We start from the raw sequence: 16,475 nt of genomic DNA on the forward strand, positions 1-16,475 counted from the left end.
TATTGTGGACAAATGTGTCACCAACTACGGTATGTTGTTTCTTAAGAATTCTGTATATATTTGTTTTAGTGAAACTACTGTATTTATTTTTTAGCTTGGTGACTTTAATCTCCCCGTTCTGAAGAAACGTGAAAAGAAAGTTTCTGTTTCCAAATCTGAAGGACCAGTCGAGCTCTTTCCATCTGATGATTCGGATGAAGATAACAACATGTTTGGGTGAGTTGTATTCTCCAGCGTGGATCAGTAAAGTCAGAGAATAATGTTAAGAGCAAAATTTCCTTGCAGTCTAACAGTCGTAATACCACTACGTTACATCATTCTGGGGTGTCCCTGTTGCTACGTGTTCTTTACCAAGTCTGATACACTGATTTCAAGACAAAAATCCATGTTTTCATATCATATACCATTCTTTTATAATTTGTCTTTTCTTTATAGGGTATTTTATACTAGTGTGTAATGACCTCTTCAAATTTGCAGCAAAGGATATTGTACATTGTTGACATTAAATAACAGTGGGACATTCGTAAGATTACAAAATGCATTTTTATGCTTCTCGATAGTGCGTAAAAGTCCCTCAAAGCCATTAAAGAAGTTAGTGGGACGTAAAACGAAGATTGCATTTCCCAGAGGTGCCAACTATTACGGATTGTCCATAATGATTGCGGATTTCACTTCGCGATTATGGAATTATGGTCGAAGGGGAAATTATTACGGAAGAGTAACATTATCACGATAAAAATTAATTTCTAATACCAATATAAATGGTCCATTATTGGACATGATAAATTTTCCAGCTAACTCATTCCTGGTTGCCAGCGTTTCACCCTCATGTGCTAGGTTGGGCTCATCAGTTGGTACCTAGCACACCTACCAAGACGCTGCCCGGTGCATCCCGTGTAGGTCACTGCGTAGGCTACTTGGAGCCACCGGCAGTGCCAATGCACTATGCACTTTGCCTCTTTACCAACAATTGATGCCTGCTTGGCTATCATCAAAAATTAATTTCTACGAAAAAAAGGAAAGAGGTAAAAAATATTCAATCCCTTAGAACATTACTGGTCAACCCCCCCCAAACATATTTGGCAGTTATTTGGTTGTTACTTCCTTTTGTTTCCTGTGAGTATGGTGAAATCATGGCCAGCTACATAGATATACGCTGCTTTCTTAGCTAGAATGACGCATCAAGTCGGGCGTCAAGTAGGCTCTACTCCTTGCTCTGCTGTTCTCCAGTGTGCGCATTCAGCTCACTCTTTGTTGTATGTATAGGCGTGAGTGTTATATTTAGCATGTTTCAGATCTAATTATCCTAGTGGTTGATTCGAAAAGAAGTGATGGCTTTGTAAACTGAAGTGGAGCAATTGTCAAATTGCATCTTCTTCTATGAAGACAGCAGTGTTACAGAAATTTCGAGATGGTTACACAAAGGAATGGCCATGCCTACTTGCTTTATGTGTTAGTGAAAACCACGTATTCTGCAGTGTGTGTTCGTGTGATTTCTCTGTGGCTCACGGTGGACGAGATGATCGCAAAAGACATATAGAATCCAAGAAACATCACACATACGGTGAATCAAAATAACGAAACCAGTCTGTTTCATTGTTCTTCGTAAAAAGTTATGAAACTGTGGTGACAAATGCCGAATTGCTGTTCACATAATTTTTTTTGGAGCATAATATTCTGTTATTAGTTTCAGACAACACTGGAAATTTATTTAGATCAATGTTCCCCGACTCTAAAATATCTAAAAAATATGTTTGTACAAGGACTAAAACCCCTGCTTTAGTTCAATACACAGCATCTGAGGCAAGAAAGGGAATAGGTGAACTGTTGCAAATAACGCCTTTTTCTTTGGCTTTGATGGTAGTATGGATTATGCAGTTAAACTTTATCCTGTAGTTGTCTATTTCTTGAATGCTCAGAGAGGCCAAATATCAACAAGATCTATATATTGATAAATGTTCATGCTCCAACAAATGAAAAGAACAGAACTGACAAAGAGTGAACAGATCAATTTTGGGATGAACTTGACCAATTTGTAATAAATATACCTGATACTAACATTAAAATTCTTCTTGGAGATTTTAATTAAAAGATTGGATGTGAGAGAAAATTTCGTGTTGTGGTGGGACAAGAAACCAGAATGGCGAATGGTTAATTGAATTTTGTATTTACCATGGACTAACTTTAGAAACAACAAGGTTTAAAAGAAGACCGCATAAATGAATGACTTAGAAAAGTCCAAATGTTAAATTGGGTGAATCCCAAATAGATCCTGTGGCCATGAATCTTAAATTTCATAAAGAAATTCTGCGTGATGTCAATGTTGATTCAGACCATTACATCACCAAGATTAATTTAAATTAACTCATAAAAGGAAAAATAAACTGCATAACCTTAATAGGAATAGATTGTATGATCCTATTTCAGTCGTTAATAATTTAACATACTTTGAGAAACCCACAACACTTTTAAGTAATAGCTTGGGAATCAAAAAAAACCCTACTTTGTTGTGTAGATGTAATTACAACATATTATGTTTATTCTGAACTAGTTTTGACGCTGTACTGAGTTATCATCAGCTGAACAAAGGCATTGGAAAACTGGCAATCTTATAAATATTATCAACATTATCATTATCACAAATTAAAATCTTATAATATTACAATTAAAATGATTATACATTTAGAAAGATACAGTGTTTGTCCTTCCTTTCTCAACAAGTCTAAGACTTGTGGGTCTTTTGTACCAAATTACTAAAACCATACGTGATCAGGTTCAATAAAATTATTGTAATTTTAAGGTGAATTCAAATCACAATTCACACACAAAGTTATTAAAATAGTTCCGTTCATAAAACTCTTTGTGTTTAATTAAATACACTTCGTAATTCTGCATATAGTGCAATCATAAAAGCAGATTCCATGAAGTTATGCAGTGTCCTTTTTGACAGTATTGTTCAGTGAAGCGAGCCTGATGAGATGGGAACGTACATGGAGTCCTTAAGCTATTAACAAGAACTAGGCTTCCCAGTTCAAATGGGGAACCTCTGAATTAAAAGACATGTAATAGTTATAACGTCACAGAGGGAAGACAAGATATAAGATCGTATCCAATACCGTAAATGTTTATAAGGTCGTTGACTGAGCTAAGCGTAATGAAGCACCATGAGCAGTGATATGATTGAGTTCAAGTGCTCACGGTGGGTTGGGACAGGAGAGGAGGAATAGGGGTAAGTGAGAGGAGAGACTGAGGAGCATCAGCGTGAAGGGGATCTGGGGGCCATAGTGGAGGAAAGGAATGACGAGCAAAACTATTACGCATAGCACAAAAAAACCTAACTATTGACTGGAACTTGTACGTTTTTAAAAAATGCAATAAGAAAATCAAATAGAACCTTTGATTTTTCAAAAATCTCATTTAAGTTAAGGTTTGGATTGAAGTATTGATCCAAGTGTATATAGCAACATTCTGTAACATCTGGCAAACTTCCCTTACCTAAAATCTCTTTATTTGCAAATGAGGTGTCTACTTCGGTGGCAAATGGTACACTAAAATACATTATTGTCAAGCACTAAATATTAAATTAACAAGAAGAAAATTTTCCTATAATACAATATTAGATAATTTACACTAACAATTTTTTTCTATTAAACACACAGCTCACCCTTACTAAATTTATATTATTTACAAAATTCTACATATAATATCTCCTATACTTACAAACATAGTCAACTCATATACAGTATGTGGAATTACTTCAAATGATACAATACAACTGGTTTAAGATTAAAATTTACATTGCATTTATTTACTTTTCTTTTTTTTTTTTTTACCTGAGTAGCATAACAACCTGCTGCATCTTAACCAGAGCCCCTTTTGCCACCACTTTTCAGAGTTCCTGGAGGGCCTTCACAGCTACCGTAGCGGTCCCAGGGCCCTCGAAGTCCCCACTGTACTTCACCCCTACAGGCAGTCTCTACTTTGGCTGTCCAAACTCCTTAGACCAGGGGATGGAATTAATTTATTTACACACATTTTTATTTACATTAACTTGCACTGGTCGAATGCCCTCTAATATTTCATTTATTTTCTCTGTTGCTGTTTATTCTCTTCTTGAATATCTGTACAGATTTTGGAAAAGGATCAAACACTACCCCTGGTAAACTGTTCCATTCCTTCACACCCTTACCAATGAATGAAAATTTACCCCAATCGCTTCTGCTAAAATTCCTTCTAATTTTATATTTGTGGCCAGTCCTGCCGATATAATTGTTTTCCAACTGAAGCCTCTCAAGGATATCTCCCCATGCTGCTTCTCCTGTAAAGGCTCTATATAATCCTATGTCTAGTTTTCTCTCTTCTCTTACTTAGTTTCCCACCCAAGTTCCTTTAACATTTCTGATACACTACTCTTTCTCCTGAAATCCCCTGTTACAAATCTTGCTGCTTACCTCTGAACACTATCTATTTCTTTTATTAGGTATTCTTGGTGAGCATCCCAAACACTGTTTGCATATTCCAATAATGGACGAACCATACTTAAGTAACTTGTTTCTTTTAATTCTTTGTTGCATCCTTTAAGTAGCCTCATTATGACATGTAATGATCTGTATGCTTTCCCAACAATGTCATCAACATGACCCTTCCAGTGCAAATTACTTTCAAATCTCACACCTGTTTGTAAATGTTATAACAGTTGATTTGCTTCCATTAACCTTCATATTATTCTCTTCAACCCATTGTTGGATACTCTCAAGGTCCCTTTGAAATTCTAAACAACCCTCAATGTTATCTATTTCCCTATAAACAATTATGTCATCTGCATACAATCTTATTTTTGATGTTATATTATTCCCTAAATTGTGTACATATATTAAGAAAAGTAACGGACCGATTATACTACCCTGTGCAATTCCCTTCCAAACTTTCTCTTCCTGTGATACATTACTTCCTACTTTGACTTTCTGAACCCTTGAGTTTAGAAATGCTTTTATCCAGCGTGTAACCCTTACATCGAATCCTATTCCCTCCAATTTCTTTAATAATATTCCATGTTCCACTCTATCAAAGGCTTTGGAAAGATCTATGGCTATGCAATCTAACTGGTCTCCTGAATCCAATTGATCTGATATGTCCTGCTGAAATCCCACCAGTTGTGCCTCACAAGAAAATTTCTTTCTAAATCCATACTGGCTCCTCATGAACCAATTTTTATCATCACATATCCCTCTGATGTACTTTGCTATTAAACTCTCCAGTATTTTGCAAACTATACTGGTCAGGCTGATTGGTTGTAGTTCTCTGGTTTCCTTTTATCACCCTTTCCTTTATACATTGGTATTATAGATTCCTTCCATTCCATTGGTATTACACTATTATTTATGACATAGTTAAAGAGAAATTTTAAATAAGGCACTATGTACCACCCCATTGCCTTTAACACCTCCCCAGTAATTTGATCACTTCCTGCTGCTTTTCTTTGCTGAAGCAGTTGGATTTCTCTGAAAATATCTTCATTTGTGAATGAGAAGCTTCTTGTTTCCCTCTGTGTTTCTCCCTCTGTATCTTCTGTTTCGGTTTCCAACTCCTGACAATCATCTACTGAATCTCTGAATTCCCTACTAAATAGGTTTGCTTTCTCAGTATCTGTTAAATAGAGTTCACTCTCTTCTCCCACCATTGTAGGAATTTGGATTCCTTTTCCTTTTTGATTCCTGATATATGAATACAGCTTTTTTTCATTTCCCTTTGTGGTCATTACCCTCTTGAAGTATGTCATTCATATAATTCTCTTTTGCTTCCTTTTTCACTCTATTCAGTTTCCTCATTAGCTGTTTTCTAGTTTCTCTACTCTCCCTACCCTCTTTGATTTTCCTGTTTACTATTCTACATTTTCTTTTTAATTTTCTTATCTCCCTTGTATAATAAACAGGGTCTGGGTCATTTTACCCTTCTTAACAGGTACAAATCTCTTCTCTCCTTCCCAAATGATTCCTTTAAATTTAGCCCAAAGTGTATCCACATTACTCCCTTCACTTATCCAACAACTGAATTGTGATTTAAGGTAAGTCCCAAATTCATCAACTTTAGTTTTTCTGTACAGTTTCTTGTCTTGTGTGACCTTCTTATTAAGCCTTTTTGGTACCAGTCCTACATCCATTATTACAGCCTTATGGTCACCTATTCCTTCAATTACCTCAATTTTATCAACAATTTCCCATGGTTTAACCAAGAATACATCTAGTAAATTATTGAGACGAGTCGGTTCTTGTACTACTTGTGTAAATCCTCCCTCCCAAATTAACTTATTTGCCAGTTTCTGTTCATGGGCTTCACTTGCAGCTCCATTCCATTCAACTTCAGGCAAGTTTAGATCTCCCCCAATTATTACCATATCATTATTATTGTTTTTATGAGTATAATCTATTATTTTCTCAAATATTTCCATGTCTCTTTCCTCTCTTCCAGGCCTGTATGTTCCTATAATTCCCACCTCCTTCATATTATTACAAACTAATTTTATCCCTTTCATCGGTAAACCATTCATGTGAACAATAAGTTTCCTTCACCAGAATAAACACCCCCCCTCCCTTTTTATCTCCTCCGTCTCTACAATAGACTGTGTACCCTTCTGGAAATACTTCTCTATTACCTACCCCTTCTCTCAACCACGATTCCACTCCTATCACCACATCAGTCTCATAAGATTCTATCTATGTACCGAATTTTAATTGTTTATTTACTACACCCTGACAGTTTACCAAGAGCAATCTCAGACCCCGTTCCTCCCTAAAACTTGACTGTTGCAATTGGGTAACTTGAAATTCCTTACTTTCCTGAGTTTCATTTTCTAGTTGACTGAGCCAGCTTGAAGTACAGCTGGCTCTTTCTACTAGTTTTCCTGGTCAGTGTTATAACTCAAGGGAGTTGCCTTTTTTACAGTACATATCTTAAGATTAATAAAATCTAGAACAATATTTGCTATCTTTCGTTTACCTGAACTGTTTAGATGAAGGCCATGCTATCAATTACCTGTGTATTACGAAAATGTTTACAAATTTTAACAATATCTGTATTAACTTTCACACCAGGCAAATGCTGGGGCTGTACCTTAATTAAGGCCACGGCCGCTTCCTTCCAACTCCTAGGCCTTTCCTATCCTATCGTCGCCATAAGACCTATCTGTGTCGGTGCGACGTAAAGCCCCTAGCAAAAAAAATGTATTAACTTTGTCCACTTCAATGTTGACACAAGTCTCTAATCAAATCATGCCTGTGGGGCACATTCACTACAAAGATGTTAGTGTGAGTCAGCTTATCTAATGTGAATGCATGTTTGAATTCATGTATGTGCTGGCCTACAGCGGAAAACTTGTTATACTTTACGGCATTAACATGTTCTGTATATCTGATTTTGAAGTTGCATCCTGTTTGACCCACATACAATAGCCTGGTAGGACGAGCTTTTAGGATCCCCATGACAAAGGCTAATTTGAGCAAGGAGTTGAATATCATCCGTTTAATATCTAAAGCTTGAAGATAAACCTAGTCAAAAGGCTTTTGCAACATTTACTTTTAATAAGGATATAAAAATAAATATTTTCAAAAAGCATAATGTCAAGGTTTCATTTTGTACCGATAATAGTAACACTGAAGTATCGCATAATTCAACCTCAATCAATAGATTCAATCCTTATTCCAAATCGGATGTATATAGGTTTCAAAGTAATGATTGTGGCAGCACGTATCTGAGTCAAACAGGATGTAACTTCAAAATCAGATATACAGAACATGTTAATGCCGTAAAGTATAACAAGTTTTCTGCTGTAGGCCAGCACATACATGAAGTAAAAATGATTGGATCCAGTTTCAAAATACTTTGTAGTTACTTTAGATGTAAAGTCTTTATGCTTGTAGAAGTTGAATTCAGAAGGAAACTTTTAGTTTTTAAAGTTGAGGAAAAGTTTTCTAAGTCCACCAGATATTGCAGTTGGATTCAAAACTGTAGTACTTGTTGATATTAAATGTCCATGTAGCTGATTAAGTACATTCAATGTTGATTAAGTTTGACGGCCAGACCAGCCGCCGCTGCTTGTGTCCAGAGGAGGCCGCTCGGACCCCTCAAGTACCCTGAGATACCGCTCGCCCGCACTATGAGAGGAGTAGTTGAGTTGAAGCACGCCGCGCCCGCGGCGAACATACAGGTCGCGGGCGAGTTGCAGGTTGTGCGCCGCACATCAGCCTTGGCCGGGAGGAGGGCTCCGGCTCGCCGTACACTGGTTGGCCTCACTGGAGAGGGGCGGGCCCTTACCCCACCTCAGTGGCGGTACGGCGCCGCGCTGCTGCGGGAGCACTGAAACATTAAAGCTCGGCGGTAGAATTTTGTTGGACCAGAATGATTTTAGGGTACATTCATTGTGGTGGAACTGAGGGGCCGGCGGCGTAGCAATATTTATTTCATTTAAAAGCCACTGTGTGTTGTTGAGCAGGAGACGGGAGCGTGGTAATGGCCAATGCAAGGACAGGATGGCAGTTTAACTGGTCGGGGAAGGTTTACAAAAATGCTTACATACAGGGAAACAGATTCCAAGGGCAGAAGGCCTTAAAAGTGACACCCCTCAAACAAAAATATAACCTTCATATTTCTTTCAAAATTATATGAAGCAAGTTAGCACAGAAATTACACCGGTTTCACCTGTGACAGGTGAACCCTAAATATCCTCTCAGCAGCTGGATTACTTAGCAATAAGGTAACGGGAGTAAGGAAATTGAGAATAGTACACGGCCCATGAAATCTGGGGGCAAGCTTGCCCGCGGGAACAAAATTCTTGACCATCACCTGGTCACCTACCTTCAAATGGGTGGGTCTCCGTCCACGATCATATCTTTCCCTAACCTTTTCATGAGACACTTTAAGATTGGCTTTAGCCTTCTTCCAAAGATCTTTAATGTTATCTGGATCTATTGTCTCAGGTAGAATATCACTCAAAGACCAGAGGTTAGAGAGCGGCGAGTTGGGAACAAACTTGAACATCAACGAAGCTGAAGTAAATTTATGTGATTCATGAACAGCCGAGTTCAAAGCAAAAGCTAACCAATGCAGGGACGTGTCCCACCTAGAATGATCTTCATGATGATAGGCAATAAGGGCCGACCTGAGATTACGATTGACTCTTTCAGCAAGAGATGGTTGGGGATAATAAGCAGAAGTAGTCACATGAGATATGGACAGATCAAAACAGAATTTACGAAATAGATTAGATGTGAAAGCCTTGGCATTGTCAGAAACAATATATTGACACGGACCAAAAGAAGCAAAGATTGAATTAAAACAAGTAATGGTGGACTGAGCGGTAGCCAGCTTAGTCGGAAATAACCAGGAAAATCTTATAAAACCATCTACACATACAAAGATGAACTTGTTGGCATTTCCCTTTGACTGGGGGAAGGGTCCTACATAATCAATATACAGGCGTTCCATTGGGCGCGACGCTTGATGAGAAGACAAAAGGCCTACCTTGGTAGACATGGTGGGTTTACTAAGCAAGCAGGATTTACAAGCCTTTACTAGTTCACGAATTTCACCGTCCATGCCCTTCCAGATGAACCTTTCACGAATCTTTTCACGAGTTTTAAAATGCCTAGATGCCCCCCTAATGGGGTCTCATGATAGTACTTGAAGATCATAGGTACAAGAACAGCTGGAACGACAACTTTCGTCATCTTATCATGCCTCGAAGGGCAACATAAAACTCCATTCCTCAGTACATAAGGGACGACGTGTTCCCCAGAAGAAAGGGTTTCCATTATCGGAGCCAGCGTCGGATCTTCACGTTGGTATTTCTCAATGTCCCTAAAGAGCATGGGAGCATCTGTTAAGATGGCATTAACCTCAGATAGTATGGACTCGGGAGGTGATGAACTACCGACCGGTTCATGGGTCTCGACGTCGTTGGAAAACATACGGCTGAGTCCGTCTGCAACAACATTTTCAGTACCTCTGATATGCCTAATGTCAAATTGGAAGGCAGAAATTCGGATGGCCCAACGGGCTATACGACCAGTACGACGCGGTCTACCTAAGACCCAGCTTAAGGCTTGATTATCCGTCTCCAGGTCGAATTTGACATGTTCCAGATAGAGACGGAACTTTTCTAAGGCAAATAAGACTGCCAAACCTTCGAGCTCATAGATGGAATACTTGGCTTCTTGAGCCGATAGAGTCCTAGATGCATAGGCGATGGGTCGCCTCCCTAGTTCAGTCTCTTGAAGAAGGACTGCAGCTACTGCCGACGACGACGCGTCGGTTTGGACGATGAATTTTTTGGAGAAATCGGGCATAGCCAGAACGGGGGCATTACAGAGAGCAAATTTAAGATCTTCAAAAGCGGCTTGTTGAGACGGTCCCCACTCAAATTTGATGCCTTTCCTACGGAGGAGGTTCAAGGGCGCCGCTCTATTAGCGAAGTTAGGTATAAACTTCCTGAAGAAATTCACCATACCAATGAACCTGGCGATCCCTTTGATGTCCTTGGGAGGTTTAAAATCACGGATGGCCTGTGTTCTAGAATGATCGACAGCAACACCATCGGGCGAGACAATATGCCCTAGGAATGACATTGAAGGCTTAGCGAAGGCGACCTTGGACAACTTCACAGTTAACCCAGCCTTACGAAGGCGATTGAGAACTTCTCGCAGATGATCTAGATGTTCTTCAAAAGTCTCCGAAAATACGATGACATCATCAAGATAGTGATACAAGTACTCGAATTTGATGTTGGAGAAGACCCTATCTAGCAGTCTAGTGAGTACAGCTGCTCCCGTGGGGAGCCCGAAAGGCACGCGGTTGTATTCATACAAATTCCAATCCGTGGCAAACGCTGTAAGATGTTTAGACTCTTCAGCTAGGGGAATTTTATTATAGGCCTGATTCAAATCCAAGATGGTGAAGAATTTAGCCTTACGAAACCATGAAAAACAAGAATGAAGGTCAGGAAGGGGCACAGATTGTAACACCACCTTCCGATTGAGAGCCCTATAGTCAATGACCGGCCTGAAGCCACCTTGGGGTTTCGGGACTAGAAAAATACGTGAAGAATACGCTGACTTAGAGGGCCGAATAATACCATCCTTTAACATTTGATCAATGATTTCTTTCAGAGCCTTCATTTTAGGTGGAGATAGCCTATAAGGTGGAAAACGGACAGGAATCGAATCCGTGACCTCAATTTTGTATTCGATCAGGTCAGTAACACCAAGAGTATCAGAGAACACCTCTGAAAACGACTGACACAACTTACGAATACTATCAGCCTGCTCCTCAGGTAGATGTCTAAGGTCTAACAACATCTCATCCTGGGTAGGCGAGATAGATGAACATGATGCAGAATTACATTTCAATAAGGGGATTTTACAATTAGACGCAAATTTGAAAGTGCACGACCTACTCTGAAGATCGAGCACAAGACCAGTGTGAGAAATGAAGTCAGCTCCCAATATAATGGGGCACAAACAATTTAACTTTCCAAGTAAATTTAAAAATACGAATTTTGACATATAAGGAGCCTAAAATTTCTAATGGAGAAGAATTAGCCGAAACATATTGAACAGAAGATGAACAATGGTCAGGAAGTTTACAAATAGATTTCAATTTCGAATACCATTCAGCCGAAACAATAGAACAAACACTGCCTGAATCTAAAAGAGCAGTTGTAGGCTCATTATTTAACTCAATTTTGAGAAAAGGCACAGGTGCGGGGGTATCCGCCGCAATCCTAAGACATTCTTAGGGCATTCAAAAGATAAATTTGAAGACTGAATTTTCTCTGAATTTTCGACCTGTTTACCAGGGGCTGAGCCTCGGGAAGATGGATTAGTCGACTCAGCCAAAGCCACTAGTCACTTTTGATTGTTGTTGGAAGTTGCACCCGAAGTTGAGCAAGAGGGGGTGCTGTTGGTATTAGGGCAGTTCTTGGCAATATGGGAGAACGCGCCGCATTTAAAACAGCCTTGTGATGAACCTGCTCCACTATTTGTCCTACTCGATTTGATCAATGGACATTTATTGCGAAGATGGTCAGGCGACCTGCAAGCATAACATTTACGGGGTGTGACTGGTCGGCGAGGTGGAGGCCGAGGATTACTAAAAGAAGGAGGGGGTTCTTTCGCGACACGCAAGGAATCGGCGTATCTAACTCCTTCGGCCGATACAGCCATAGCTTCTAGCTCAGCGAAAGTTTGTGGATGCGACGCAAAACACAAGTATGATCGGTAAGGTGGTGAAATACCTTCTACAATAGCCTGTACAATCTGATCTTCAGGAAAATGAAGAGCAAACACCCTGGTATAGAACTTAATATCTTGGATGAAATCTGCCAAGTTTTCATCCAACCGCTGTACACGATAATAGTACTTCTGAATCAGGGATGACCTCGCACGAGCAGGAATGAAATTTGCAAGAAGGTGTGCATGAAAGTCTTCAATAGATGACTGTTCCGCTATTGCTCTAACAATTTTGTCCGAGAGAACACCAATTGCATAGGGATAAATTATCTGTAAAATTTGACACGGAGATAGAGAAAAAACAAGAGCATGGTCCTGAAACTCAACTAAGAACCGTAAAAATGCAATTACGTCACTGGTAGATCATCATCATCATTTCCCTTTATCCAGCTGTAGCCGGGTAGGGGCAAATATGGTTCCTCTCCACTTTCTTCGGTCTTTCCACCACTCCTCCTCCAACACTGTGTCCCAGTCCAGGTTTCTTTCTATAATGCTGCGTTGGATGGTATCCTTCCATCTCAATCGTGGTCGTCCACGGCCTCTCCTTCCTTGGACTTGCATTTCCATCACCTTTTTTGGCATTCTTTCGTCGCTCATTCGCTTTATGTGCCCAAACCATCTTAGTCGGCTCTTCTCTATTCTATCATTCATTTTTTCCACTCCAATTTCTTCCCGGATTTTCTCATTCCTTATTTTGTCTCGTCTACTCTTCTGTATCATACTCCTCAAGAATTTCATTTCAGCTGCCTGTATTCGACTCTCATCCTTCTTTGTCATTGTCCAAGTTTCTGCTCCGTAAGTTGTTATGGGTACGTAATACATCTTGTACATAGTATCCTTTGCTTCCATTGGCACATCTTTGTCCCATAACATATTTCTTACACTATGATAGAAACAACTTCCAGCTTGAATCCTTTTACTAATCTCAGCATCCAGTCGAGCGTTCTCCATTAATTCACTCCCCAGGTATTTAAAAGTTTCCACTACTTTCAGGGGCTTGTCTGCAAGTCTAATCTGACCTTTCCCTTCTTTCTCCCCTCTTGTCATAACAAGAGTTTTACTCTTTTCTACACTTATTTTCAATCCACATTCTTCAATCTTCCCATTCACCACATTCAACTGTTCTTGAACCTTCCTGTCGTCTTCTCCCCAAATCACAATATCATCTGCAAATAACATCGTGTTCATTTCTCTTCCTCCATATGCTGCTTTTGCTGTTCTCATGATGTCATCCATTACTATTGTAAACAGGATTGGTGATAGAACACTTCCCTGTCTCAGCCCACTAGTTATTTTGAACCAACTTGTCCTGCCAACTTGTGTTTGCACGCAACTACAACATTCCTTATACAATGCCATGATCATTTTTATTAATCCCTGCCCAATTCCTTTTTGCACCAGACTGTCCCAAACTTTCGTCCTAGGGACACTGTCATATGCCTTTTCAATATCAATGAATGTCATCACCATATCATTCCCGTACTCCCAATGCTTTTCCATTAGTTGTCTCATAATGAAAATGGGCTCTATTGTTGATCTTCCACTTCTGAAACCAAACTGATTTTCCTGTATCTGCTTCTCAACCCTCAACCTTATTCTACTTTCCAGTATTCTTTCCATTATCTTAGCAACATGGGATATTAGAGTAATTCCCCTGTAGTTCTTCAAAACTTTCTTATCACCTTTCTTGAAAATTGGGATGATTATTCCTTTTTGCCAATCCTCAGGGACCTCCTTATTCTCCCAGACATTCCTGAGAACCCGATATGTCCACTGCAGGCCTACAGCTCCAGCTGCCTTTATCATCTCCACTGAAATTTCATCTATTCCAGCAGTTTTTCCATTCTTCATCTTTCTTACTGCCATTTCAATTTCATTCATTGTAATTTCTTTATCCATTTCTTTGTCAACTAATTGTCTTTCCTGGTCGTCCATTGAATGACTGTCATCCGTTCTTATGTTCAGCAGCTTCTGAAAATACTCTCTCCATCTATTTCTTATTTCTTCTGGCTTTGTTAAAATTATGCCACCTTCATCCTTCACAAATCTGGTGTTTACTTGATCTCTCTTTTTGTTTCTTAAGATACCATACAGTAATTTCTTGCTGCTCTGCATATCATCTCTCAATTTCTGTGTGAATAAGGCCCAGCTTTTCCTCTTTTCTTCCTCCACTACTTTCTTGGCCAAATTCTTTGCCTCCACATATTTTCTTCTACTTTCTTCAGTCTTAGATGTTTTCCATGCCTTCCATGCCATTTTCTTTTCCTTCACTTTAATCTTTACCCTATCATTCCACCAGTGTGTTTCTTTGTCTTTCACATTTCCTGATGTTCTACCACACACCTTTTCTGCACATCCAACTAGTGCTTCCTTAAATCTTTTCCATTCCTCTTCAACATTCCCCACCTCTGTCCTGGGTACCAAGGGTATTATTTCCCTTTGAAATTCTTCTTGTACGCTTTTCTCCTTCAACTTCCATACTTTAATTCTTCTCTCTCTTCTTAATTGGGGTTTTTCAATCTTTCCAACTTTCAATTTTCCTATCACAACTCTATGATCTCCACCAAAGGCTTCTTCAGGCATGGCTGTTACATCTACAAGGTTCTTCCGGTGTTCTTTCTCTACGATTATATAATCAATCATGGTCTTTGTTCGTCTGTCTCCCCAGCCATACCTTGTAATCTTCTGACTGTTCTTCTTCCTAAACCAGGTGTTTCCAACAATCATTTGATTCCTCATGCAAAAATCCACCAACAACTCGCCTTCTGGATTTACATTTCCATATCCAAAGGGCCCTATAACATCTTCCTTTCCTTGTCTTTCCATTCCAACTTGTGCATTTAGATCTCCCATCAATAGTACTTCCTTATCTTCTATCTGTCTCTCCACTTCCTCTAAGAAGTCCTCTAGATGTTCATCTATGCAACCCGTTTGTGGGGCATACAACTGAAATAGATCTTTCACGCCATTTTCAAACTGGAGTCTCATCATCATCATCCTATCGCTGACGTACTTTGTATATTCCAGATATTCTTGGATTTCTCTTCTAAGTATGATGGCCACTCCATTTTTTGCTTCAGGTCCTCCGCTGTAATACAGCCTGTATCCTTCTCTCAGAGGGATCTCCCCTGTACCTCTCTTCTTGGTCTCGCACAGTCCAAGTATGGCTATATCTTTTTCTATCATGAAGTCCACCAGTTCTTCTGTCTTTCCCGTCAGTGTCAGTACATTAACTGTCGCAATTTTGATGTAGTTTGGTGCTGGTTGCCCATTTTTCACAGTTCCCCCAGCACCTGAAGAGCTGCGCGTCGCTTTTAGCAGGGGACGCCCTAACCTTTTCCGAGGCACCATATCTGCTTTGTCCATATAGGCTATTGTTACGATGGGCTCGCCACACCCAAAGGCATTTTATACCTACTGCCAGGTTCAAAATTAGGCCGCCCCTAACATGGAGACAGACGCCTTTCGTAGCCGCTCCTCTGGAGTACAGACGCTACGGGTATGCCCCTTCCGCCATCTCCGCCGTACCGAAGTCCACCTTCTCCGCCGTAGATGCCGTTGAGGTCTTCACTCGTAACCCTGAGCTGGGACCCATACCAGATGTTACACACCGGGTCAGTGTGCTCTGGGACTCACATAGGCAGGGGCGCCACTCCCTGGGTAGGGCTGCCAAACTTAGAGATACCTCTAAGCAACATTGCTAATGGATGCGGCAAACTGCTGAAACTCGGGGACGTAGTAGGAAGGGGCCTAAGTGGCGGAGAAGCAGATTCGGAAGGAGCATTTTTTAATACAAAGGGTGGAATGGACTTGCGACGATCTGACATATTTTCTGATGGGGCATATGTACGTTGGGTTGTTGCCTCAGTACTACTTCCTTCCTCTTACGAGGAATCCTCCCCACTAACAATATTTACTACCATAGGTTGGTCGACTTTAGGGATGGCAGGTCCAGATAACAACTGACTAACTTTACTAGACATTTGGGACAAGTTTTCGGCAAGGACACTAGCTTCCTTACCCTGAACGTCATTTAACTTCAGAGACAATAGATCACATACCCTATTATAAAAGTGGTACAACCTAGCCTGTACTCTTTTGAGTTGATTAGGAGATGGATCACTTACTTCAAAAAAACTAACTACAGATGCTAGCTCAGTAGTATTGTCATTGATCGTGGAGAGAGCATCGTCA

The 16,475-nt window shown here is 40.0% G+C and overlaps 1 protein-coding gene across 5 annotated transcripts in view; it reads left to right on the top strand.

Moving 5' to 3' along the window:
* Noc2 (Nucleolar complex protein 2) overlaps positions 1-16,475 on the top strand; it is a 219,037-nt gene that overhangs the window by 192,756 nt on the left and 9,806 nt on the right. For all 5 annotated transcript variants that reach the window (XM_067152694.2, XM_068229011.1, XM_068229010.1 and 2 more), the window contains one exon: positions 95-216. In XM_067152694.2, the coding sequence (XP_067008795.2) occupies positions 95-216 (122 nt within the window). The remainder of the gene's footprint in view (positions 1-94; positions 217-16,475) is intronic.

This window comes from Anabrus simplex, chromosome 8 (genome assembly GCF_040414725.1).
Source record: "Anabrus simplex isolate iqAnaSimp1 chromosome 8, ASM4041472v1, whole genome shotgun sequence".
Classification (NCBI taxonomy): Eukaryota; Metazoa; Arthropoda; class Insecta; order Orthoptera; family Tettigoniidae; genus Anabrus; species Anabrus simplex.